We start from the raw sequence: 27,888 nt of genomic DNA on the forward strand, positions 1-27,888 counted from the left end.
TGTGCAGGGGATTGGCACCCCTAACTCCCTCTTTGTTCATGTTGGGTCAACTGTACTACAAAGAGGTAGAACTGTGAGCCTTTCAAATGGGAGCTTCTTAAACATATTCCCATTGAGCTAGTACTATACACACACGGAGCCTGAGATAGCATACAGTATAGTGGTTAACAGTGCAGACTCCAGCCAGACTGTGTGGGTCCTAATACCAGATCTGCCACTTTCAGGCTGTGGAATCACAGGTAAGCTAACTAACCATTATACCAGTACCCACCTATTCTGCAGGATTGTTGGGAGGATTAGGTGAGTCATTACATGGGAAAATACCTAGAACACTGCCTGCACATAGTAAGCACTCAGTAAAAATTATTTATTATACTTCGAATGCATCACAGATTATAAAAGTTTGATGAGGGACGTCTGGGTGGCTCAGTTGGTTGGGCAGCTGCCTTCGGTTCACGTCATGATCCCGGGGTCCTGGGATCAAGCCCCACATTGGGCACCCTGTTCATCGGGGAGCCTGCTTCTCCTTCTGCCCCTCCCCCTGCTCGTGCTCTCTCTCTCAAATAAATAAATAAAATCTTTTAAAAAAAAAGTTTGAGGGAACCAAATATGCTAAAGTTAGTCACCATATCGGATATCATTCCTATTGTAAAAGGTGTTCAAAACCATAAACTTAACCAGTAACTGAGATCCTTTTCCTAAACTGGAGACTTACAGTGTCCTGAAAAGAACACCCTTGTTCCAAATCTAATAATCTCTGAGCAATGAAGACATAAAACCACCACACACTCAAAAAAAGTCATTTGGCTGACAATTTATTTTCACTCTATTTTCAAAAATGCGTAACACAGGCACTTCCTACGTAATTTTTTTGTTATTAGCATGTAACATTTTCACTAAGACACTGGTTCTCTAAATTTCTGGCTTCAGGACTCTTTTATACTCTTTAAAAATTGAGGATCCCTAAGAGCTCACCTTAGAAACTTTTAAGAAACAGAAATTTACAAGCACATAACCCATTAGCCATCAAAGGGACAATGTCATAAACACTGGATAGCCATTGGAAATCTACGCTGTACACTTACAAAGAAGAATAAAAAGGAGAAATAATATCTTAACTATCACTATGAAAAAACCTGAACTGGCAGACCCTCTAAAAGTGTCTCAATGAGCGCCAGGAACTCCAGACGACACTCTAAGAACCTCTGCAGTAAAGAAAGAATGGGTATCAAAAGTCTCATGGCGGGGCACCTGGCTGGCTCAGTCGTTAAGCATCTGCCTTCAGCTCAGGTCATGATCCCAGGGTCCTGGGATCGAGCCCCGCGTCAGGCTCTCTGCTCAGCGGGAAGCCTGCTTCTCCCTCTCCCACCCCCCTGCTTGTGTTTCCTTGCTTGCTGCCTCTTTCTCTGTCAAATAAATAAATAAAACATCTTTAAAAAAAAAAAAAGTCTCATGGCTTTCGTCTTCTACCTCTTCTAAATCTACACAAGAATAATTATGATACATTTCACTGAACTATTTATGAACTGAATATGATCCCATCCTAAACTTACAAAAAAAATGGTTTGAAAATATTTTGACAAAATTGTCACCAAGGTAAACTAAATGTTACATCTGATTTCTTTCCATTTTTAAAATTATAAATAGAGGGGCGCCTGGCTGGCATGCAATTCTTCATCTCAGGGTTGTGAGTTCAAGCCCCACACTGGACAGAGATCTTACTTAAAAATAAATTAAATTAAAATAGTGAATACATATAACAAAAATTACCATCTTAACCATTTTGAAGTATATAATTCAGTGCATTTAGTACATTCACCATTTAATATATTAATACCATCACCAACATCTAGTTCCGCAACATTTTCATCATCCCAAAAGACAACCACATATTCTGCCCCCAGCAACTACCAATCTGCTTTCTGTACCTACAGATTTGCCTATTCTGAGTATTTCATCTAAACGGAATCATACGGTATGTGATCTTTTGTGTCTAGCTTCTTTCACTTGCCATGTTTTCAAGGTTCATCCATTTTGTTGAAGGTATCATTCATTCCTTTTTATGACCGAATAATATTGTTGTATGCATATACCACAATTTGTCCATTGATAAAAGCTGATCAACATTTGGGAGTGTTTCCACATTTTGGCTATTGTGAATGATGAATGAACATTCATCTGCAAGTTTTTGTTTGACAGTGTTTTCCTTTCTCTGGGGTATATACTTAAGAATGGAATTGCCAGGCCATATGACAACTCTATATTTAGCTTATTGAGGAACTACAAAACTGTTTTCCACTGCAGCAGCACCATTCCTGCCAATCACATATAAGGCTTCCAGTTTTTCCATATTCTTGACAACACTTGTCATTTTCCATTTTGTTTTTCATTTTTTTAAAGATTTTATTCATTTATTTGACAGAGAGAGACACAGCAAGAGAGGGAACACAAGCAAGGGGAGTGGGAGAGGGACAAGCAGGCTTCCCACAGAGCAGGGAGCCCAATGCAGGGCTCAATCCCAGAACCGTGGGATCATGACCCGAACTGAAGGCAGACGCTTAACGACTGAGCCACCCAGGCGCCCCCCCCTTTTTTTTTCATGACAGCCATCCAAATATGTGTTAGGTGGCACTTTTGATTTCTATTTCCCTAATGACTAAACGCATTGTTGGCCATTTGTGTGTCTTCTTTGGAGAAATGAATGAATACATGAATAGTCATGTATTTTGCTCATTTTAAAAATTGAGTTGTTTCTTTTTGTTGTTGGATTTTAAGAATTCTTACATCTAATTATGTTTTGTAAATACATGAAAGCACTTTAAACTGGCCACACGTCTGGCCCTCTCCTCTCTACCAAGCTTTAAGACAAATGCCAACCTTCCACATGACAAAAAGAGCAACTAAGAAATCAAAAGAGGTCACAGAGCCAACTGGCAACAAGATTATATAACACCTTCATTTTTGTCTTAAATTATAAATCCAGGACTGGATCACAGATGATGATAAAATAATGATGGTGGGATGCCTGGGTGGCTCAGTCGGGTGTCTGCCTTTAGCTCAGGTCATGATCTCTGGGTCCTGGGATCGAGCCCCGCATCGGGCTCCTTGCTCAGCGGGGAGCCTGCTTCTCCCTCTCCCTCAGCCTGCTGCTCCCCCTGCTTGTGCTCTCTTTCTATGTCAGATAAATAAATAAAATCTTTAAAAAAAAAAAGATGATGGTAATAGTCCTTTCTTATTTAGCAAGGCACTGTGCTAGATGCTTTCACATCCTCACAACAATGCTACAAGGCAAGAACTATAATCCACACCATTTTACAGATGAGGAAACAGAGGTACAGCAAAGTGAAATCGCTGGCTTATGGTTATGCAGTCAATAGCTGAGCAGGCTTGCTTCAGAATCTGTGCTCTTAATTGTTTTGCTATACTGCCTCTCAGTCATGAAATAACAATAAATCTTGCTCAATTACCTAACTCGGGACTTTAAAAAAACACCAGTGGCTACACTTTGATATGTCACTTTCAAGTTCCAAACCCCACTGTCTGCACAAATCTTTTAGGTTACTCTTGGTTCTAAAACTTGCCTCTTAATCAGCTATGAATGGCACAGAGAAGTAAACCCAAAAACAGATGGGTAAATGCCATCTTATCATTCCCACCTAGATCTTTTCTAACATTTTTGAATCTGACAAAAGACTATTCAGGATATTGTGACTCAAGTGTCTATTTCCAAGAGCGTCCAGAATACATCTTGACCAGAATTATAAGAGGTTACAATTACCAGCAAAGGCAGGGCCTAAAGGCCCATCTAATTCAAACCCATAATTTACAATATAATTGTGTATCAGTTAATGGTTTTGTAAACTAAATCTCAAACTTGAGAAGAAATCCAGAAGGTAATGTATTTCAAACAAAACCAATATGAACACAATTACAGGCAAAACTGCCTGGTATATCCAGCATTGCTACAACTGTCTAGAGCTAGGGACCTCAGAATGTGAAAGAATTTCAGGCCATATCTAAACAATCCTTTACAAACAATTCCTGCTCCTTCTAGAATTAGAAGGCAACCTAAAGCCCTGAAATGTGCCTACATGATAAATGCTCATTTATACCAAATTTCATTTCATAATGTTATAATACTCCTATTTTTGTGGTAATTCAAGAATTTCTTATTTAAGTTCAGCTACCCAATGTCATCTGTAATGTTTTCGTTACCACAAATGACAGCAAAATGTGAAATCTGGGGGCACCTGGGTGGCTTAGTCAGCTAAGTGTCTGCCTTCGGCTCAGGTGATGATACCAGCGTCAAGCCTCCCATGGGGATCTCTGCTCAGCGGGGAGCCTGTTTTCCTTCTCCCTCTGCCTGCAGCCCCCCCTGCTTGTGCTTGCTCTCTCTCTCTCTCTCTTTCTCTCTCTTTCAAATAAATAAAATCTTTAAAAAAAAAATAGAAGAAATCCGTTTACTCCTTGGGCTAGACCTAATGTCATTTCTGATAGCAGAAGACTCTGGAGGCTCTCTCTATATATCCTACCACCTATTCACTGAAATGTTTCACTGAATTAGGCCTATGATAGTTCAACATGCAAAACATTAACATGAATACACTTAAGTCACAAAGGAAATGTGAAATGCTTTCCTCTTATGACGGGATTGTGTAATTGAGAATTATTTACCAAGGAGATCTAGAAAAGGGATGGAAAGAGGTACAGTCAAAAGTCTGGGAGCAGGGTGGGACTCAAAGGGAAAAAGGGAAAATGACTAATAGCTGGGGCAGCAGCTCCCACCTCCATGAGACCCAGTCTGGCCCAGAAGGATAAGCCAGCGACAAATGGCAAGAGGCAGAAGGAAGAGGGACAGCAACATGCTAGGCTGAGAGAAATGAAATGCAAAGGAAGGGAAGTGCATATGACAAAAGGACCACACGTGGAGGTGCAGGTGGCCAATGTCTGGAAAGCTGAGGTATAGATGGAAAAGATGAGAATGACACTAGAAAGGTCAACAGGGACGGAGCATGAAGCAAGTCCCCATTAGACTGGGTGCAAAAGGTTTAGATTTTTCCCTATAAGCAAGCAATTCTCATGTGGCCCCTGGATCCCTGGAGTTCCCAAGACCCTTTCAAAGGGACCAGAAGGTCAAAACTACTCTCATAATAGTGCCCAGACGTTATTTTCCTTTTTCATGGTGTTTATATTTGTGGTGATACAAAAACAAGGCTGGGTAAGCTGCTGCCATCTTACCAGTGGCACCAAACTGTCCTGGTGGGTCATGCTGTCCTCACTGCCACACATTCACATTTAAAAAAAAAAAAAAAAAATCAGGTTTCACTTCAGAATGTCCTTGGGAGGTCATTAGAAATTATGGTGTAGGGACTGAGCCCTACGTTGGGCTACCTGCTCAGCGGGAGCCTGCTTCTCCCTCTCTTCCCCGCCATCTCTGTCACTATCTCTCTCAAATAAAATAAATAAATAAAATCTTTAAAAAAAAACCTATACTTATTATACTTAATTATAATTATACTTATTCAGACTTAAGTTGTTTGGCAGATGATTTCTCAACTTAAGTGGTAGGCAGAACCTACAGTACTTGCTGCTACTGATAAAAGATGAGCTTCTGGGCAAAAATTTTTAATTTGGAAAACTAGTATTGGGCATTGTGAGTTAGAGTGCTTGCTGACATTTAGAGAATTTTCTAATAAGATGGGTGCTATGTTTTTTTTTAAAGATTTTTATTTATTTCTGTATTTGAGAGAGAGAGAGAGAATGAGTGGTGGGGAGGGGCAGAAGGAGAGAGAGAGGAGGAGACTCCCTGCTGAGCAGGAAGCCCGATGGGGGGTGGCAGGGGTCTTGACCCCAGGACCCAGAGGACCCTGAGCCAAAGGCAGACACTTAACCGACTGAGCCACCCAGGCGCCCCAAGATGGGTGCTAAATTAACAAATGGGATGTTTTGGTATTGTTTAAAGAAACATATCAACATTTGAAAGATCTACATAACTCAGTGAACTAATATTTTCCAAATGACCAATACATGATATTACAAAATCACATAGGAGTAAAATATCCATCCAAACTGCAAGATGAACTAATAGATTTTACTGTAAGGCAGTATGAAAAGTTCACTAACGTTAATTTCAGATTCCGCAATGCAACTAACCCTAAAGAAACTAGCGGTGTCAAATTTTGATATAGTATCAAAGAATAACCACAATTTTCTGAAAATGCCATCAAAAGGCTCCTCGTTTTTCCAACTACATATCTGTGTGAGGCCAGATTTCTTTCAACTACTTCAACCAAAACATTTCGCAACCGACTGACTACAGGAACAGATATGAGAACCCAGCTGTCTTCTATTAAGTCAGACATTCAAAGAGGTTTGCAAAAATGTAAAACGATGCACTCTTCTCACTAATGTTTTTGTTTTGTAAAAGTTTTCATAAGTCTGTTATTCATGTAGACATGTAATGGGTTTATTACAGATATTTTCAATAAATTAATACAATACTTTGTAAATTTCTCAGTTTATTTCCTAATCTGGCAAGTAGTGACAGATTGAAAAAAAAAAAATCCCACAAAAAGAAAAGCTCCTTGAGGTCCTCGATAACTTGTCAGAGTATACAAAGGTCTTCATACCAAAGTGTGAAACCTGCCACCACAGAAGATGAACACACAGGGAAAGATTTTATTTTGAGGCAGCAGATGTACAAATACGCTCCATACACTCCTCTGGCAACAATGGGTAGGTAACACTGAACAGATTAGGCCTAGACCAATCAGTAAGAGCAAAGTGGTAACATGAAAAATAATGAAGTTTAGGGCTAAGACAACAGCAATGGACACAGAGGGAAAGAGATGAATTCAAAAGATGTTTCGGAGGGGGCACCTGCCTTCAGTTTAGGCCCTAGTCCTGAAATCCTGGGATTGAGCCCAGCATGGGGCTCCCTGCTGAGCAGGGAGTTGGCTTCTCTCTCTCCCTTCCCCTCCCCCCCAGCTCATGCTCTCTCTCAAATAAATAAATAAATAAAATCTTAAAAAAAAGATGTTTCGGGGGCAGGAGAATTGACAGAATCCAGCAACCAACTTCAGAATCAGACAGAAAAAGTCCAGGCTGCTGGCTTGCATGGCTAACTTGCAACTGCCTGTCCATGTATCTGTTTTACAGACAGGCACTGAGTCTATTCCATAGAGAGATCTAGATACTCTTATAGTGTGACGATCAGTTCTAACAACAGCTCTCGAACACCAACTGAGTGTTTTACAATTCAATTCTGACTATCTCCCTGGAGTTAGTACAGACCCCACAAGTGAAGGGCTCAGCCCCCCTTCAGACACCAGGCACAAGTCCTGACTACCCCCCAAAACTACCAGCACTTCTGCTGGCAGCCTATAAATTCGGGGGTTCCCACAACCGCCACCTTCCCCTAGGTTCAGTAATTCATTGGAACTACTCACCAAACTCGGGAAAGCACTATACTTGGAATTAGTTTTATTATAAAGGATACAACTCTGGAACAACTGAATTCAAGAGATGCACAGGCAAAGCACGGGGAGGGGCGTTGTAGGGCATCCATGCCCTCTCTTCCTCAGTGAACTAAGGCACCCACCTGGAGTTGTTTTGGAATGCTGGTGAGGCTAGGGTCCGGAGCCAATGGCCAAGAAAGAATTCATGAGACGTCTTTGATTTTACTAAAGCACCAGGACCGGACCCTGCAGGCAGAAAGAGCTGCGGCACGGGGGTTGTGAGGAACGGCTGATTATATACTTGGGAGTCGGCGGCGGTAAGGACAAAGGGAGGTGTCCAAAAGGACTTTTATATGCTCAAGGAGACTCTCAGCATGTTGGAGCGCTGGCCATTATCAAGATAAGGTTGTTTCTCCCTTTAGCAAAGCATTAACATTAAGACAGCTGGGAGTTTCCAGGAGGAAGGTCATACTCTGCCGGCCTCAGTATTTGTCAATGGGCTACAGGTTATAAGGAAATTTTATTTTATTTACATTCCCTTCTACCTTTGTTTCCCACATCACTATGGAGGGAAGGGTGAATGTAGGGCTCCAGGATATTGAATCTTTGGGTTTCTGGAAGTTAGGTTATTGCTAAGAATGCTCTTTCTTGTGAATCACTAAGACATTGGTAAACTGAGGGAGATCCATGTCCTGCAAGACTGTGATTACTCTATTAGATAACCCTTTGTATTTTCCTTCCCTTAGTTTTAGGGAAGCTAGGAGTGCCTGAGGAATGTCCCACATATCCCACGGAGCGGGGCGGGGGGGGGGGGCATTAATTTGTGGGGTGTCAGCCTGTGCATTGTCCTCAGCTTGCCTTCTGCTTCCTCATCACACCCACCTACACTTCTAAATGTTCACCAAACCAGAAGATGTCCAAACCTCACCATTCTAGGATTTTTATATGGGGCTTCATCAGATATCCATGACTGATTAAATCACTGCCCACGTGATGAAACTCAATCTTCAGTCCCTCCTCCCCTTTGTGGGGATGGGAGGAGCTAGAAGTCACTTTATTAGCATAAACTCAGGCAAGGTCTAAAGGGACTCATTTTGAATAACAAAAGACCCTCCTACCACTCAGGGAATTCCAAAGGTTTCAAGAACTGTGTGTCAGGAACCAGGCATAAAAACCAAGTACACTTTTTTAATTATACTATAGAATACCTGACACAGTTATTGATATTTAGTAGGTACTCAATAAATAACGGCTGTAAAGGGTTGGAACTCAGAAGAAAAGACAGAACTCCAGGTATACACAGAAAATGGGCTTTATTCATGGTAGCTAAAAGTCTAAGAATGGAGATGACTGTCCTGAAGAGGGTAGAAATAACAGCTCTAGAGACAGCAACATAACAAGACAAGGAGCCCTCAAAGGAGAGCAAGAAGTCCTAGATGTAAGAAAGAGGAAAATACACAGAGCATAAGGCAGGGAAAACCAAAGGAGAAGAGTGTTTCTAAAGAAGAAATGTGTGGAGGGGTGCCCGGCTAGCTAAGTCAGAAGAGCATGTGACTCTTGATCTTGGGGTTGTGAGCTTGAGCCCCATGTTGGGTGTGGAGATTATGTATTAAATAAAACTTAAAAAAAAAAGGTATGTCAAAAGTCAGAGGAAGGTCAAGAAACGCATGGACAGAAACTTGAGCACAGGATTCAACAATGGAGGGGCAGAGGCAGAAGCCTGCTCTGAGGAGTAATGGGAATGAAGTAAAGACACCCAACATAAAACTACTCTTCCAAGAAACATGGCTGTCAGAGGACGACATGAGACGCCAACAGGTGGAGGGAGTACAGCATCAAGGGGAAGAACCTGAGCACCAGGTGAAGGACGGGGCAGAGGAGGCAGAGAACAAGCTTAACTCAGATGGGAGGTTTTGGACTGACACCAAACCCTGTTGTACAGTACGGCCTTCAAGGCCCTGCCCAGGCTGGCCTTACCTCCTCTCCACATTCCTCCTAGAGGCCATGGTGGCCTTCTTCTCAAATGTGCTGTGTTCCTTCACGGCGTGGGCCCTACTCCCATGCTGGGCCCTCGGCCTGGGAAACTTCTTTTCCCTTCCCTGATTAACTCCCGTGTGTAACTCAGACCCCAAGTACACGTCAGATCTTCCCTGGACTTCGGACTGGATTAGGTCCTCCTGAACCTTTCTTTATAGCACTTACAAAAGCTGGAAATCATTTATTTATGGAGGGTGGGTTTTTTTTTTTTTTTTTTTTTGGTCTGTATGTCTGTCCCAGTAAAAGATAAATAGCTTGAGGACAGGCAGTGGCCCCTGGTGTCCTCCTTGCTCCTACCTCCACACCTGGCACCCAGCAGTGAGGCAGGACGTAGCTGTGAAGGAACAAGCACAAGAGAAGGGCACTAAGTCTCAGAGGAAACAGAAAAGAACAGCACCCAGAACCCGGGGAAGGGAAGGAGACACCCACCTCCTCCTCCTCCCTCCTATCGCAAGGAGCAAAGAGTAAGTGTGAGTCAGACAAATTTACAAGAGCTGCTGGGGAAGTGGGCAGCAGGCCCACGCGGGAGGCAGAATTACTCCTGAACGTGAAGGTTCGGAAGCCTTGGGGGAAGCTTGAGGAAAGGGGCAGGTCTGGTGAGGAAGGGAGAGAAAGCTGAGAAAGACTCCGTAGCAGGTCACCGCTAAGTGGGGAAGGAAGTCCCCACGTTTGTTCGCTTCTCTTCCGCTAACTGTCAGCAGCACAAACACAGGAAACAGTACAGATAGTTGGGATGGTCGGCGATGGGGCTCTGCAGGGTAGCAATGACAGAAGGACAACAGGGCAAGGGAATCGCTGACGTGACACGCTCAGAGTTCCCAGGTGCACAGAGAAGGAAATGAAACCAGGAGGAAATGAACAAACAACCTGAGGTAAAGGGAAGAAGGACCAGGACCTAGAGTTTCTGGATGGAACTGTTGCAATCGGGAGCGTGTGAAATAAATTACGATACAGAAGCTTAAAAATACATGCAACGTATTTTTCAAGATATCATAAGCTCTTGCTACCTACTGTAATCAGTCTCTTAGAACAACAACAACAACAAAGAAATCTCAAAAATAGGCCCACCCCATTCTGAAAAAGGTCAAGTTGCTATCTTTCCTGGAGTCTAATAAAAAAAAAAAAAAAAAGCAGATGACTGAAGAAAGGACATCCCTTTCCAGCTCCAACTTTTCCATAGGAGATACATGTTTTTCCAGCAGTTCCAGATGAGCAGAAGTTAAAAAAGCCTCCAAGTACAAGCCAAGACAGAACGCCAACACACCTTAGGCACTGAGAAAATCTGCAATTACAGAAGCAGTCAAACTTGTGACAATAATGCCCACAGTTCTAAATTTAACTTGATCTAACCTGATTACAGATGAGTCTCCCAAAGTTCATTCCATTCAGAGAAATCACAGAATAGTAAAATACCTTTAGTTCTAAAATAAATGAGAAACAACACACATTCTGCAGGCAGTATACTGACCATTTAAATTTAAAAAGCAAACTTTATTGAGAAGAATGCTCATATATACTTTTGGTTGCTTTGATGTCTTTGTATCGTTTCATTAAAGGCTTTTATTAAAGGCTATCATTTAAGAAGAAAAGGGGTCACCATCGGCCCCCTTCCATATGCTCACCGTTTATGATGAGCGTGTTGGGCATGTGTTTGCCTGCTCAGCACTCTCTTCTCCCAACTGATCCCATTTCCCTCCTGTTAATTCCAGGAGTTTAGGTACTGACCTCACCAACTGGTACAAAAGATGGACCCAAAAGCCCAGGACAGCCAATGAGAGTCCTGCAGTCCCCTTGCCAAGGGGACAGGTTCAGGCATATGATCAAGCCAGGCCAATCAGAACCCTTGGACTTGACAGGTATGTGAGTCAACACATTTTCCTTTTTTTCTTAAGATAGTCTGCAAACAAAAAAGTTCAGACAAATATAGTTATAAAGGACTATTGTAGCACTGAATTTTGTCTTCCTTCTACTACAATCCTTTCCTTCTCTTCCCTTCATTTTTCTGCTTTCCCTCCCGACCCAACTCCTTAGGATAATGGACTAGGTAAACTAAGCATTGAGTTTTTAGGACATCACCATGAGGCAGAAAGTTAATCTAAGGGAATAAGACCAGTCCCAGGTAAATTAAGCTGTGACTCTATTTCTTGGTATTTAGATATTAAAGTTGACTCTTGTTTCAGTGGCTTGAACAGAACACACTTGAACAGACTTCAAACTTGTCCCCTACATGGACACCCACAATACTGTTATGTACACTGTGAATATCTCTAGTATCATTTTTTTGCATGAGGCCACAATGTTATTATAGGTATGTGAAGAGAAATAACACCATGAAATTCTAGGACATTTGGAAGTACATTCCAAATCTCTTCCTTCCCGTGATCTGAACTGGTTTAAAAGAGGTGAAAGTGGTGTCCACATTTGCAAAATGGCCTTTCCAATAAAATCATGATTACCAGAATTAAATTGTGTACTTCTGTGTTTCTTGCAATCCTTAATTTTCAATGTTATTATTACATGGAAAAAATAATGAAAAATTCACAACTTCCTCAGAACAAATGTAAGAGACAAGGTAGCACGATAAAAAGAATACAATGCTGAGAATGAGGAGACCCGTCAATCACCGTAACAGTTACCCCCCTCAACTGGCTTAAACCAAAAGGAACAGGAACAGGAATGCAGCCAGCCCCAGAAACGAATGAAGAGAAGGTTCAGAGCTATCAGAGACTCGGGGAGTGTTCTCTCTTTCAGCTTCTCCCCAGATCCGTGCTTTATGCTCTCCATCTACAAACCACCTTTCTCTGTCCCCAGACACAACAGCAGAACGTAACTGCCTTGAAGTCCCAAGTGTTTACCCTATGGCTCTGGGCATGTGAAACTCCAACCCCTCTGTCCTGGACCCAATTTCAAATTTCCAGGAAAGGAACACTCACTGGGCTAGCTTGGGGTCAGGTCCCCAAACCTGGTTCAATCCTCTTTGTCTCCTATGGGGAGGAGGAAGTTGGCAGCAAGTGGATGTGTGGGTTAAAGGACAGTTCAAGGATTTGTGTTGGGTCAGACACTCCAAACATTCCCATCACATAGTCCCAGCTTTGTACTTGTTTTTCTCATCATCAAAATAAGGTCTACCTTAAACTTTTGCTAGGAGTCTAGAGCTTAAATGAACTTAAGAGAATTAAAATTGAATTTAAGAGATTAGAGGGTAAGGAGCATTCACCACTGTTTTGGGAGTTCACATCAATAAGAAATACAAGCTAAAAATAAATTATACATTCAAGAAATAAAAATTGTCTTTTACAAATATGATGATCTACGTGAAAAACCCAAGAGAAATGAAAAAAGCCATAGGGTCTTAGAGGGCTGAGATTCTGTCTTGGTTCAAGGCTGGACATTTAGAGCAGTGCCCAGATGTAGAGCGCATGCTCACGTTCACTGAACCACTGACCAAACTCAGAACTTCCCAAATACTGTACTTTCAAATGGGTCACAGGCATGCTCAAGGCACTGCTGCCCTCAGGTTTGGGGGATAATACCTGCCATTAATGATAATTACCAGGACTAATGTGGTGCTAATTGTATAGGATATTAAAAAGGTTGAGAAGCACTGAATAAATGACCAAAAGACTCTGGAACTAAGAGTTCTAGCAAGGTGGCTGGTTACCAAAGAAATTTGTATAAAGCCAAGACGCATTTAATAAATGTTCAAACTCATTGGTAGTAGCAAAAAATCCAAGTTAAAACAAATAAAACTTAAGAAAAAGATTTTTCTTAAATGGTTTTACCCAGTCGTGGTGAGGGGAACATACAAGGGCAGCGGTGGGCTATTGAGGCTTGGAATATATTCCAATATATTAACTGAAAAACACAGGCTACACAACTGTATGTACTGAGATTATAAACTGGCAAGGCAATGAAGACTGAATTCAGCCCTTGGGTATGCTCTGTTTGAATCCCAGTGTGTTTATAAAAATTGTGGCCCACATAAAAATTGGGAGATTTCATACCGAATCCGTATTTCCAGACTTCCAGCTTCTCTTGAAGAACTAGAAGGTATGGTAACACCAACATGCATCCTCCCAGGGCCACGAATGAGTAGGCTGACTGGCCGCAGGATGCCCCATCCATGGACCACCTTCAGTGCCCAGGTCCCTAGAATGCCCTCATGTCTCCCAGACTGAGAAGCTCACATACCCAACCTGCTCAGAAATTTGAGCAGGCTGACCTCTCACAGCGTATAAACAGTCATTCTCCCTGGATACTGAGATTCTAGGTCCACTTTTTTCTTCCCTTATCTATATTTTCAAAAGTTTCCTTCAATAAACACATACTGCTTTTGGAGTGAGAAAAAAAAAACATGTTATTTTTTAAATTACCAAATCACAACTGCAATATCACTTCATCTAATGAGACTGAAACAACTAAAGATAACAGATAATGACTGTGGTTTAAAACTAATTGAACTAAGGAAGTAATGTAAGGTTACAATTACGGCAGTATTTCCCTCCCTTTGATACTAATTAAAACACCAGCTTGGACAGACAATAGCAGCATTTTACAAATTACATCTTCCTCAAAGTGAATAGCTCCCATAGACACTCAAGTCATAAAACACCTATTTTAAGGATTCGCTTCCCTATATTTAAAGTTTCTTTCATCAAGAAACATAAACAATCTTTACCAGAAATCTGTTAATCAATTGACTTAATGCTTAAAAAGTTAAATAATTCCTGATCTTTCTTTTACATTGTTTGGTTCGGTTTGGTCAATATTAAGAGTAGTTTTACAAGAACTTCAAAAAGTTTCTAACAATCACCATTCATCTCACCTCATCTCTGAAACCTCAGAGTATCTTCATGGTAAAGAAAAACTACAAGGCTAGGTAGAAACGTCAACATCCACAGATGACAGAAAGGAGAGCCAATTTATCATTTCTCTCTTGCTCTCCTACAAGGCACCCCCACTCTCATGACATCCAGAGTGATGTTTTCGGACAAAAGCAAATCATGGGACTCCCCTGCTTAAAACTTACCTTAGCTTCCTAATTCCACTGCTTGAATAAAATCCAAACCAGCCCGTCTCCTTTATTCCTCGCCTGTCTCTCCAGTACTCACGGAACTTAGGTGACTCTGGTCGCTAGACAATCAGGTCCCCAAACACTAATCTACTCAACATGCCAACAAGCAACTGCTAAGCATCCAGGTCCCGGGGATAAGGTCCTGGGGATAAAGCAGCGAGCAACACAGACAAAACTCCCTACCCTCCTGAAGCTTACATTCTAGCAACCTCTCTACCACCTTCACTTGCTCCTCAATTTCTGTAATCAATTAAAGATTTTTAAAACAATTCTAATGACTGTGTTGAAGATATCTGGAAATAAGCAGTACTACCTATAATAATTTTATTATCATTTACTGACTTTCTTTAATAGTAATTATTTATCGTAAGCAAAGGAGAGAAGAGAAATAAAAGAGGGGGGCCTTTACTCAGTGAAACTTGGTATGTAAGATACCAAAAATACACTGATGTGTATTTTTCAAGCTTTCTCTCATTCTCGCCATACAGCTATACTAGCCTGTTACATGTCAGTGACCAAAAGGTGAATATTTCAATTCTGCCAGAATGGAGCAGTTGAATTTAAATAATTCCAGAAACTGAAAGATTACTTGTTTTCAAAATCTATTATCTTGAGTTTACACCAGAAATGGATTTTTATAAAACACTGGATCCACAATGAACAGACTCTTATTATTATAGATAACATACAGGAATGGTGTGTGTGTTTATATAACAGCTTACAATACAAAACACTGCCCTTGTTAGAACAATATAACTGCTCAGGAAATCTGCCTCAGAGAAAAATAATTAGCCCTACACACATGCATGCACACAAAGACAAAACAAATGGATCCCACAGCAACTTGTTTCCAATGCTTTTATCATAAGCATCAGTGTCCTTCTTGGGGCACCTCAGCGGTTCAATGGGTTGAGCGTTCGATTCTTGGTTTCAGCTCTAGGTCATGGTCTCAGGGTCCTGAGATGGAGCCTACATCAGGCTCCCTGCTCAGCATGGAGTCTGCTTGGGATTCTCTCTCCCTCTTCCTCTGCCCCTCCACCCATGCATGCGCATGCAAGCGCGCCCTCTCTCTCGCTCTCTCTCAAATAAGTAAATAAACTCTTTAAAGAATCAGTGTCCTCCTTAACTAGGTTGGTTAAAGCATGGCACTAAAAGCTACTTGGCTGCATTCATTTCCACGAGCTGTACCAATGTCTTGCAAATCCTTACCACCAGTCACCAGGCAGACTTGCAGGCAAGATGCAAGGATGAACAAGACCATCACCGAAAGAAAAACAAGGCAAAATGCCCATTAAAGCAAGAGGATCAGGGGTGCCTGGGTGGCTCTGTGGTTAAGCGTCTGCCTTCGGCTCAGATCATGGTCCCAGGGACCTGGGATCCAGCCCCGCATCAGGCTCCCTGCTCCGCGGGAAGCCTGCTTCTACCCACTCCCCCTGCTTGTGTTTCCTCTCTTGCTGTCTCTGTCAAATAAAATCTTAAAAAAAAAAAAAAGCAAGAGGATCAAAAGCACTGCCCTCCTGTATTAAGAAGAGGACGTTTAATTTAACCACCAAGGATAAAAAACAACAACAACAACAACTACTGACCGACTGCTATGACCTTGTTATTTTCACAGTCCTATTCGGCTGAATCCAAAACTCCATCACACCCCTCAGTTCAACTCCTGGCTCTGCCACTCAAGCAAGAGTGAGGGTACTCAGTACACCACAACCTCGGTGGAGCCCCACACCACGCAACGGTGAGAATGGGTTTTAGCGACCCCTTAAAACTGAGCTATAGCAGTCCTACCTCAGCAGAAGCAAACTCAGGCCAGAGAGCTTAAGCCCAAACAATGTCACCAATGCTCTCTCTGCGTAATAAGCTAGTAAGATAAGTGGCCGATTATTAATTCTATTAGAAGAAGGTCAAAAGAGCACTGATGAATTCAAATAGATTAACCTGTTTCAAATTCACCTTGTTAGAAGGCAACAAAATGTTAATGATATTCTACCATCACATTTATTAATACAAGGTTTGGGGTTTGTTTGGTTTTTTTTAACAATTTCCCAGTGGATCTGTGACATCTCTCTCCAGTGAGGCCTTCACATTCCTGCAGTGAGCTTCCACAGGCCGCTTCAAATCTCCAAACTGGCCAATGTGGGAATGTTTGGACAGACTCCCAGCTGTCTTGCTCATCATACATCCACATGTAGTCCTTTCCAAGGCAAGGCCACACATTACAAGTGAACCACCTTTTCAAATTTCACTAGTCTTCTCTGGGACTCTAACCCTGCTTTTCATGCAGAGGCACTTTAGGAAAACCACCACATTGGAAAGGATAACAAGCTGCTTTGAGAGACGAATGCTAGACAGTAGACAAGGCTTATTTGTGAGCTAACTTACACAACTCACTTCTCAATGAGAGGGACTCAAATCTATAAATTAACACACATCAGGGAACCTCTAGGTTACTCCAAAACTGAAATCAGGAATGTAAAAATGCTCTAATGCCTATAACTCATGTCCAGGGAATGGGCAGTCCAGCCACATTGTAGCTGAAAATTTGGGCTCTGGAGGTACACAGCTGGGCAGCCACTTGCTGGTTCTTTAAGTTCCTTCACTGCTGGTACCTCCGTTTCCAAGGCATATTCATCTAAAAAAGGACAGTTTTATGAAGACTGAGTTAGTGTTTATCAAAGGGTGCAAAAGGACTTGCTAAATGTTAGCTATCACTATTATTGGTATACAAATTTTGACTTTCCAGATCACACTCCTGAACACATCACATTAACATCCCTTTCTTCTTCCTAAAAATAATAATTCACTAGATTTGTCACTGGTTAAGTCATTCCAGAAAAAGGAAGGAGGGAAGAAAACAGAAAGCTCAGCCAGGACAGTAAGGATGCAAATTGCTACAAGCTTTCTAAACGGCAATATGTATCAAAAATCTTACACTTAGCATGTACTGTACTTTGATCCTGCAAATCCACTTCTAGAAATTTACCCTACAGGAAAAAAAAAATCTCACAAGTATACACAGATGTGTACATAGGAGAATACTCACTGCAGAGTTTTAACTGTGGGGGAAAAGGAAACAAACTAATGTCTGATAAAAATTAATTGGTTAAATTATCACAGACATATAAAATGAATCATATTCAGTTATTAAACTATTATAACTGACAATATAGACATGGAAAGATTCATGGTAACATGTTAAGCCAAAAAAAGAAGTTACAAAATAATCATGTATAGCAAGTCCCATATTTGTTACCAAAAATTGTATATAAAAAGCCACATGCACACACAAAAGAGGGTTTGGAGAGATATGTACTGAGGTAGTGGATTTATGAGTATTTTATAGTTTTTACTTTTCTGTATTTCAATTTTTCTACCATAAAGATGCAATTCTTTAAAATACAAGGGATATGAACTGATAAGAAGTTTGGTTCTGAAATATACAATGAAGCTAAAAGTGATGACAAGATTTATCTTTATTTAGAAAAAAACCTTTATTTACATAATACTTGATGGTCTATTAGATACTTTTAATGGTTAGTTATCCAATTAAAAATTATACATATTTAGAGGCACCTGGGTGGCTCAGTGGTTAAGCGTCTGCCTTCGGCTCAGGTCATGATCCCAGGGTCCTGGGATCGAGCCCCGCATCGGGCTCCCTGCTCCTTGGGAAGCCTGCTTCTCCCTCTCCCACTCCCCCGCTTGTGTTCCCTCTCTCGCTGTCTCTCTCTGTCAAATAAATAAAAAAATCTTTAAAAAAAATTATATTTAGTATCAAGAAATAGAGACTTTGGGTGATGGATTTCTACCATCAAGTGCAGCAGTACAAGAATTAAATGGGTTAGTTTTTGAGTTTGATATATCCTTATATACCCCAATTCCTTATCATCATAATTACCATTCATTGAATGAAGATATCTCAAAAACTTATGTAAGCACTTTGAAGTATTTAAACTTAACCCACTATTATTACTCCCATTCAGTTGAAAAAAACTGAGACATTGAAATGTTAAGGGACTGATCAAAGTCACAGACTGTGGGGTCAAACCCAATATCCTATAGAAATTTTACTCCTAACTGTTCAGCACCCTCAACTATATAACAGAAACTGTTATTTATGGGGCCCTACACTGGATTCTGAAAGAAAGGAATGAAGGTCATATTTTATTAGGATGAAAAATGAAATTGGAAAACATACCAATTTTCTGTATTTTTTTGTAAGCCAATTTTTACAGCATTATTCGGGCTTATCATAGCTTTAAAAATGGTATTTTGAGATCGTGATAACATAGTAATTTACCACTACACTTTGACTTAAATTTACATTTTGAGTCTTTAAGCAGTATTTTTTTTTTCTAAGCAGTATTTTGATAGGAGCCTTCTTTCCAGCTTAATCACCTTGAGCAGGCTATGCTTGGGAAAGGTTCTCTCTTTTTCAGCGCCAACCAAACTTATGGAAATGACCAGGCATAGTACATGGGGCTCCTAATTTATAAAATCAGTGATGACTAAGTAATAAGATTAATTTTACAAGAAAAGGTTTTAAAACGTGGCCTCATTGCCATGTTACTCACTCATAAATATTTAATGGAGTTCCTCTGGGCATTATTCTAGGCACTGGAGATAGAATGATGAGCCAAAATCTCTGCTCTTCTGAAACCTTTATTATAGGTGCATTATATATCTGAAGGTTATAGTCAGATTTTTATTAGCAGCCTAAGGTATAAAACTTAGTGTGTTACTTAAAATATCTGCTGTCCATTTCAGGAGATGGTCTGAGGAGATGCTCAGCGAGAAGGAGGCACAGTGTCCATGGTCCTCCAACTTGACTATCCCAGGAGAAATTCCTGGAGAACTTGTTTAAAAAACCGATTCCAGGGCCCCACCTCCAGGAGTCTGATTCTGAGGTGAGGTGACAAAAACCCTCTATTTTTATTTATTTATTTTAAAGATTTTATTTATTTATTTGACAGAGAGAGAGAGACAGGAGAGAGGGAACACAAGCAAGGGGAGTGGGAGAGGGAGAAGCAGGCTTCCCGCGGAGCAGGGAGCCCTATGCAGGGCTTGATCCCAGGAGCCTGGGATCATGACCTGAGCCAAAGGCAGAGGCTTAACCGACTGAGCCACCCAGGTGCCCCCAAAACCCTCTATTTTTAACAAGAACTTACTTAATGCTGATCTAAGTGATCTGAGGTCCAAACTTTGAGAAACCCACCAGTAAGTGGAGCCATTCACAATAAAATGATTATTCAGAAGAGAATAGCTCTATGGCAGTGGAATTTGAACTGATTATCATAAACCCAAACCTCCTGTATTTAGCTCTGTATAATTCACAAATCTAGCAAATTTAAAAAGATGAGTAAGGGGCGCCTGGGTGGCTCAGTTGGTTAAGCGACTGCCTTCAGCTCAGGTCATGATCCTGGAGTCCTGGGATCGAGTCCCACATCGGGCTCCCTGCTCAGCGGGGAGTCTGCTTCTCCCTCTGACCCTCTTCCCTCTCGTGCTCTCTCTCTCTCATTTTCTCTCTCAAATAAATAAATAAAATCTTTAAAAAAAAAAAAAAAGATGAGTAAGAATGGAGCAATTTACCAGCACCTCCTCCTTTACGTCTTATGGGAGATTTGAATTTGCCTCAGTCTAGGCATTTGGTGAAAAGATGAACTTGAGTTCTACCAACAGAAGAGATAATCATTAAGAAAAAGGAAATTTCTAGTCAACTGCAAAAAAAAAATGCTAAGAGGGACAAACATTTCACGGAACTAACTTGCTACCACTCATTTTATGCCCTATTTCACAATGCTTAGTATCTGAACAATCCACAGGGTTCCAAAGTACATCAAAAATTTGTTCATTTCCTCTCCTACTCAGGCAGAATAGTAATAATAGAGTATTGTGAAGGTGCCATGTGCCTCAGCAATTTCAACAGATACATTCTTAGATAAAGAAATACCATTTTAAAAAAATCTATCAGAAATGCTCCTTAGTGGAGCTACTTGAATTAGTTTTAAATAGTTTTAATGCCACCGCTAAATTAGCGTCCCTCATTTCCAATTTAGATTACTTAAAAGTTCCTAGGTTCTTTACCAACCTCCTACAGAAAAAATTCCCTTCCATATTATAATTACGTGCATTTTTAGTTATAATAAGCAAACACCCACCAGTACAACACAACTGTGTCATGTAAACTAGAAAAAAAAATTTTAAGGAAAAACAGCATTTTGTTCTCAGAGATAGGTAGAAATCCTAACTTTGAGGGAGGGTTTTAAGTTTCTGCACGTTAAATCATCTAAAAATTAAGGTATCCAACAAACACATCCCTTCCATTTTAGAGGTTAAGAGTAGCACTTCACAAACCAGCTGGCCTGCTGGTCCTGGCTCCAGGTCCTAACCTCAGATCCTGTCCACTACCTAATCCATGAGATCTCTGAGCCTGTTCTTCATCCGTTCAAAGGGATTAGTAACATTGCCTCTCCGTTAACGGCACTGAGGTTTTCCAGATGCATCTGTTTGTATGGTATCTGTTTTTATTATCTGTTCTTCTTATTGTACTTGCTTATATTATTTGTACGTTTGACCACGGATATAGCAAGAGTAGGATCCAGGAGATAAGCACAAAGAAATGCATCTGTCCGGAGTAGGCATATATTTAAATTTTCAGGCTGGTGCTGCCTTCAGAATAGCACTGATGATGACAAAGTTCTAAAGGAAACTTTCATATTAAGAGGCTATCAAAAATCTCCATAGCCACCCACTCCACAGAAAAAGGCTCTAATTTATTTTTTCAAAAGCAAAGCCTTCCTTAGTCTGAATCACAACAAAAGATGCCCATAGGAAGTGTTATCTGCGAAGTTGTTTTCTAATCCAAAGGCAAATAGAAGTAAAGGAAGCTGCAACCCATTCCTCGTCGGTTTCCTTTTCCTGGGGATTCTGATTACATTTCCTCGTTCAAGCAAGAAGAGACCGCAATTGTGCCCTGGGTCCACACCATAAGACCGCGTCTGTGCGTAAAGAAGGGAAGGAGAAGCGACAGACCCCGGGGACGCGCTCCCACGGAAAGGAAAGCCGCTTTCTGTTAAATACCATCAGAGTCAGCCCCGGCGGGACGAAACGGCATTGACTGCCCTTCACTGACAGGGATTTTGCAGGCACACGACAGAGAAAAAGAGATGAGCCGGGGACTCGAGGCCCGAGGGAGAGGCGGGCGGTGCGATGCCGCTCCCCGCGAGCTCCGGATCCCCGAGAGGCTGGCGGGGAGGCGAGGCTTGGCCAGCCCGCCACGCTCAGGCGGCCGAGGGCAGCGAGGTCAGCCCTGGAAGGGCCGACCGCCCCCACGCCCCCTGGGGAGGGAGGCACCCCGCTCGGCCGGCCAGGGCTGCGGACGCCCATTCAGCCCGAAGCCCGTCCAGCGGCCGCCACCCCCTCGGCCGGCCGCGGCGTCCCGGCCTCCCGGCGCCGATAAGCCGGCCAGGCGGCCGCTCCGCCGCCACCCCCGGGAGGATGGGGAAGGACGAAACGCAGGGGTGGCCGGTGCCGCGCCTCCGGGGCACACGGCAAAGGCTGAAGGGCGGCCCGAGGGACGCGCGCTGGCCCGGGGGACGGGCGCCCCGGGCGGCCATCGCGCCGACCCCCGCGCCGACCCCCGCCCCCCGTCGCCTCCCCGTCCTGGCCGCCGCCGTCCAGCCCGCTCCTCACCTCATCTCCAGGCGGGTCCGCGCTGCCGCCCCAGGGACAAATCAGTGCAGCTTACTCGCCGCGGGGAGGGACGCAGGAGCCGCAGGAGCCGCAGCCCCGCACACCATCCCCGCCCGCCTGCCCGCCTGCCCGTGCGTCCCGGAGCCCGCTCGGGATTCTCCCTCGCGAGCCGCCGTACTACGGAGCAACCAAGCTGCGCTCCCTCCCCTCTCCTCCGCTCTTCTCTACCTCCTTCGCTCCCTCCCTCGCTCCCTCGCTCCCACCTATCTCCTCATCTCCCTCCGCAGCCTCTCCCGCCCTCATCCACCCCTCCATCTCCGCCCACAGATGGGTGGGAACCAACAGTTGGCCAATCGGAAGAAGAGGCCCGCACCTCCTCACCGCCCCCTACCGCTATGCCCGCCCACTGCAGGGACGAGGGAGGGGGCAATTTAAAAAAATGGAAAAGGACGGAGTGACAGCCAAATTAACCAATCAGCAGGCGCAAAGGGGGTGGGAGTAGGACGGCTTTTTCTTCCCGCCCCCTTCCCAGAAGGCGTAACCAAAAGCTTCTGGTCTGGGATTTCCCTGACGGGGCTTATGGAGATTTTGTTGCATGGTTTTGGTGCATCTGTCCGTTGTCGTGCGAGGCACTAGTTAGGATGCACTCAGCTACATTAGTTACAAAAGGTTTTAAAGGAGAGAACAACGTAGAGGCAAAAAAGACGCGGGTTATAGTCTAGGGAAGGCGGTAGGGCAAACGGTTGGAATGAGGAAGGGTGGGGTCTTTAATAGAAATTTGCATAAAACGGAACCTATCCGGGAGACTACAATTTCGCCCATTTATTGGTAGCCACTGGCGCGACGCTTCTCCTCCAGGCGGAGTATTCCGGGAGATGTAGTTCCGAGTTCGGTTGCTATGGCGTTCTCCGCAGCCTCCGGTCCAGGAGTGACGAGCAGCCTGACCAATGGGAGCAGCGCCTGGGCCAGCGGGGGCGGGCTCCCTATGCAAAAGGACTCCAAGGTGGCGGTGGGGAAGACGCAGGCCGTTGGGGCGGCTCGGAGGCAGGTGAGCCCCCGGACCTGGGTTCTGTCTTGGGAAGCGGGGCTTTGGGCTTTGGACGCCTCGCGGAACCGTGCAACCCTAGGGTGAATGGTGGTTGGTGTTGCACCCCAACCCCAGACCCCCTCAGGCCCGGGCCTAGCTTAGCTGAGCGACGGGAAGGACTTGACTGACGATTTCCTGGTCCTTACAGGTTTTGATTGTTGGTTTTAGCTCAGTTTGCATCTCCCTCTACATTTATAGAAGCAAAAGTCGAAGTTCCCTTTCACCGAATCTCCCAGGTTCGATTTTTGCCCCCCAGCTTTCCTTTTGTTCTGAGTTTCTTTTCTCTTTCTCCCGTACTCCGTCTCTGCCACCGCTTTCCGCCCCCGCTTCACTTTCCTTTTTCGGTGAACAATTACCTAAAGCAAGGGTATTCTCATTTACGTGATTATACTGCCGGGTTTGCCCTCTTAAGGTAAACAGCGAAAAACTCTGGAGCTAGGCGTGACAGCCACCTCAGAATCATCTTGAAGTGCAGATGCTGAATTTGTAGGGCTGGGCGGGGCCGAGACTGCCTTTCTCACAACCTCCCGGGTGACTGCTAGTCCACGTTCTGAGTAGCAGGGTGTTCTACATCAGCTCTGCTCAATACAAATATAATGCGGGGCACTTAATTTTAAGTTTTCTGGTAGCCACATTAAAAAACATGAAACACATGAAATTAATTTTCACAATGTTTCGTTTAACCCAATATATCCAAAATTTACCATTTCATCCCATAATCAAATACTTTAAAATGGAAATATTATAAATGCTTGTATTTATTAGTTTTTTTTTTTTTTTAAAGTAAGCTCTACGCCCAACGTGGAGCTTGAACTCACAACCCCGAGATCAAGAATCGCCTGCTCTACAGACTGAGCCAGCCAGGCGCCTCAATTCTTCTTCCTTTTTTTTCCTTATACCGTCTTTGAAATCGAATGTGTGTTTTACCTTGACAACACGTCTCAGTTCTGACTAGGCCCAGTTCAAATGTTCCTTAGCCACGTGTGGACTAGTCACCGCTGTTATTGGCCAGCGCAGGTCCAGATGATCTAGGTGCCCCCTGCAGAAATTAAAAGGTGGTAAAGCTTGAACAGTTGCATGTGATCAAACTCTTTGCTGCTCTGTGAGATGGGCCTGGGAACTACTTTAGAGAGGTTCTCTGCCCAGTTTGCAGAAATAATAGCAAAAATATCCGGCACTTACTGAACGGTTATTTTGTGCTGGGTGTTGTACTGAGTGCTTTGCTTGTATTGCTTCATCTTTACAACAACCCTTGGAGGTAACTACTATGATATTTTGTAGATATGGAATCTAAGGTCTAGAAGGTTAAAATTTAGAAGCCTAAAGCCATACAGCCAGGAAGTAGGAGAATCAGGATTCAAACTCAGGTCAGTTTTGACTTCTAAATCCTGTCAATCACTGCAGTGTATGATTATTATTTTTTAACCAATGATTTCACTTCATTGATGCCTCTGCTCCAGTTTATGGCAGATGAAATGTTCTGACTTGAAACAGAGAGGGTTTCCTCAAGGTCAATTTGCCTATCAGTTGGAGTGACATATTTTGGTAGTATTATAAATATTCCATGCTATATATACATTTTTTAAAGTAAGCTCTAGCCCTACATAGGGTGTGAATTCAGGACCCCGAGATCAAGAGTCTCATGCTCTAGGGGCACCTGGGGGGCTCAGTTGGTTGAGTGTCCGACTCTTGATTTTGTCTCGGTTTGTGGTCTCAGAGGGGTGGAATGGAGCCCCGTGTTGGGCTGTGCGCTCAGCACAGAGTCAGCTTGTCCCTCTCCCCCTGCTCCTGCTCTCTAGCTAGATCTAAAATAAGTAAGTAAAGGACGCCTGGGTGGCTCAGTTGGTTAAGCGACTGCCTTCGGCTCAGGTCATGATCCTGGAGTCCCGGGATCGAGTCCCGCATCGGGCTCCCTGCTCAGCGGGGAGTCTGCTTCTCCCTCTGACCCTCCCCCCCTCATGTGCTCTCTCTCTCTCTCTCTCTCTCATCCTCTCTCTCTTTCAAATAAATAAATCTTTAAAAAATAAAATAAAATAAGTAAGTAAAGTCTTTAAAAAAAATTGTATGCTCTACCAACTGAAGAGGGACAAGCGGACTCTGCAGTGAGCTCAGAGCCCAACTTGGGGCACCATCTCACGACCCCAAGATCGTGACCTGAGCTGACACCAAGAGTTGGAGGCTTAACCGACCGAGCCACTCAGGTGCCCTTCTGTGCTGTATTATAAATAATAAAAGATATTAATTCCCCAGTACTATATCCTGGGCAGTAATGTGTCTTGATGCATTTGTGTACCTCTCTGAAGAAAGAGGAATGGGAAAGCTTGGAAATTCTTAAAATATTTCACTGTGGAGTCGCAGTGTTTTTTTGGTTTTGTTTGCGGGCCCTCTGCAAAAGGACTCCAAGGTGGCGGTGGGGAAGACGCAGGCCGTTGGGGCGGCTCGGAGGCAGGTGAGCCCCCGGACCTGGGTTCTGTGTCTTGGGAAGCGGGGCTTTGGGCTTTGGACGCCTCGCGGAACCGTGCAACCCTAGGGTGAATGGTGGTTGGTGTTGCACCCCAACCCCAGACCCCCTCTGGGCCCACTGAACGGTACTATGCTAAGGTGAGTTTTATGATTAGAAGAGCAAAAATACATATATCTACACATGCTAAAATATGATATTTTGCAAAATATTTACATTGTAAGAAATACATTTCTATTTTCTATTTCTACATTGTAAGAAATACACATCTTGTGAATTATTTTCTCTTCATTGTGGATTGACAAATATTTAATTAAAATTACAAATCCTTTTTTGCTTCTGGAGCAAGAAATGGTTTCTTAAGATCCTATAGTGGATTGGAAAATTAAATAAGCATTTACAAACTGCAATAATGTTAGTTAAAAAACGATTGTTTAAATCAGTTGGAGAAGGGAGAGTGTGGTAGAGATTTAGAAAGGATTCCTCTGTTGCTTATTTCCCTCATCACCACCTGCATTGTCCCAGTGTTAAGCTAGCATAAAGGGGAAAAGGTCATTCATCACATCACACCATTGCCATAATCAGAAGAGGCTGTAGCTTTAATATGGTCATCATATCCCCCATTCTCTCCAACTGATGCTTGAATCCCGTTTATGAAGCCATTGTAAATGTGTATCCAGCCTCTGTTTAAATCAGGCTCCATGCTCAGCGAGTCTGTTTCTCCCTCTCCCTCCCCCTGATCATGATTTCTTTCACTTTCTCTCTCTCTCAAATAAATAAAATCTTTAAAAAAAAAAGAAGAAGAAGAAGAAGCAGAGGGAGCTCATCTAGTTAGGACTACCATTCTCCACAACCTGCAACATAATGACATTTGAACCAAACCTCCATCTAGTTACTTTGATTATGCTAACCAAATTTTTTAACCAAATAATTGAGCATGTGGTTTGACATATTTCTTTATCTGATATGTGGATATGTATGAAAATTCTCACAGATTAAGAACATTGATAAAACTTAATATTAAGTCACCTCTTCAATATAACAGAAGAGTTACCCCCTCACAATCCAGCTGACTAGTATAATAATGTTGTGCACCAATCCTGGCATCATGATGAACATATGGGGCCACATTTTAGTGCTGACTTCATGTTTTTTCTGTAGCCTACTGCTTAACAATATATCCTTGATTTCCTTAAAAAGAGGGTGGGTTAGAAATACTTTAACTGAATCCTGACCCCATGTGGCCACAGTACTGCAAAGTTGGCATTGGGGACTAATAGAAATGTGAGCATATTAGAGTTTGGACTTTCAGGAATTAAGTTTTCCATAGATGGATTGGATGAGGGGAGGAAATGAAGCCACTCAGCAGTGTGTGGCCATAGCTGAGTCCTGAGGCATTGCAATATTAGCACATTGCTTGTGCTAACACCCATCAAAACGAAAAGTAAACAGGTGAGCCAGGACATCATAAAGGAAAAGGAAACTTGGGTCAGTAACACAGAGGAAGGAATTATGATAGGCTCTAAAATATCCTTGATGACTGAAGATTAGTACCACAAAGTCTTGTTTTGGGAAAAGGTGAACCCAGTTTTGTTTTGGGTTTTTTTTTTTTTTTAAGATTTTATTTATTGTGTACCTGGGGGCTCAGTCAGTTAAGCATCTGCGTTTGGTTCAGGTCATGATCCTAGGGTCCTCGGATCGAGTCCCATGTCAGGTTCCCAGCTCAGTGGGGAGCCTGCTTCTCCCTCTGCCCCTCCTCCCCACTCAGGCTCTCTCTCCCTTTCAAATAAATAAAAATCTTAAAAAAAAAAAAAAAGATTTCATTTATTTTTAGAGGGAGAGAGAGAGTGGGGGGAGGAGCAGAGGGAGAGGGACAAGCAGACTGCAGAGTGCAGAGCTGGATGTGGGGCTCGATCCCACAACCCCAGATAATGACCTAAACTGAAATCAAGAATTGGTTGCCTGAGTACCCAAGTGCCCCAAGATGACTCCAGTTTTATGTCTGTTGAATTTGAGCTAGCTCTTTTATCTATACTTCAGACTTTTGGTCTGAAAGTATAGATAAGGAATAATCTGTAGAGGT

At 42.9% G+C, this 27,888-nt stretch overlaps 2 protein-coding genes across 10 annotated transcripts in view; one reads left to right on the forward strand and one right to left on the reverse strand.

Annotated features, from left to right (window-relative positions):
- The window catches only part of ITSN1 (intersectin 1), a 211,444-nt gene extending 188,929 nt beyond the window's left edge, over positions 1-22,515 (reverse strand). For all 4 annotated transcript variants that reach the window (XM_025871885.2, XM_025871877.2, XM_073891016.1 and 1 more), the window contains exon 1: positions 22,258-22,515. The gene's annotated coding sequence lies outside the window, so the exon portion shown is untranslated. The remainder of the gene's footprint in view (positions 1-22,257) is intronic.
- Positions 22,516-23,140: 625 nt separating this feature from the next.
- Positions 23,141-27,888, forward strand: part of CRYZL1 (crystallin zeta like 1) — a 36,850-nt gene continuing 32,102 nt past the window's right edge. For 3 of the 6 annotated variants that reach the window (XM_073891130.1, XM_073891135.1, XM_073891136.1), the window contains exons 1-2: positions 23,141-23,305; positions 25,740-25,793. In XM_073891130.1, the coding sequence (XP_073747231.1) occupies positions 23,156-23,305; positions 25,740-25,793 (204 nt within the window). In that variant the 5' untranslated portion in view covers positions 23,141-23,155. Of the gene's footprint in view, positions 23,306-24,632; positions 24,712-25,739; positions 25,794-27,888 lie in introns of those variants that run through there. The other 3 variants (XM_025871909.1, XM_025871893.2, XM_025871914.2) reach the window with 2 other exon arrangements.

The sequence above is a fragment of the Callorhinus ursinus genome, unplaced genomic scaffold, assembly GCF_003265705.2.
Source record: "Callorhinus ursinus isolate GAN/ISIS: 27379988/994484 unplaced genomic scaffold, GSC_fseal_2.0 scaffold1, whole genome shotgun sequence".
Lineage (NCBI taxonomy): Eukaryota > Metazoa > Chordata > Mammalia > Carnivora > Otariidae > Callorhinus > Callorhinus ursinus.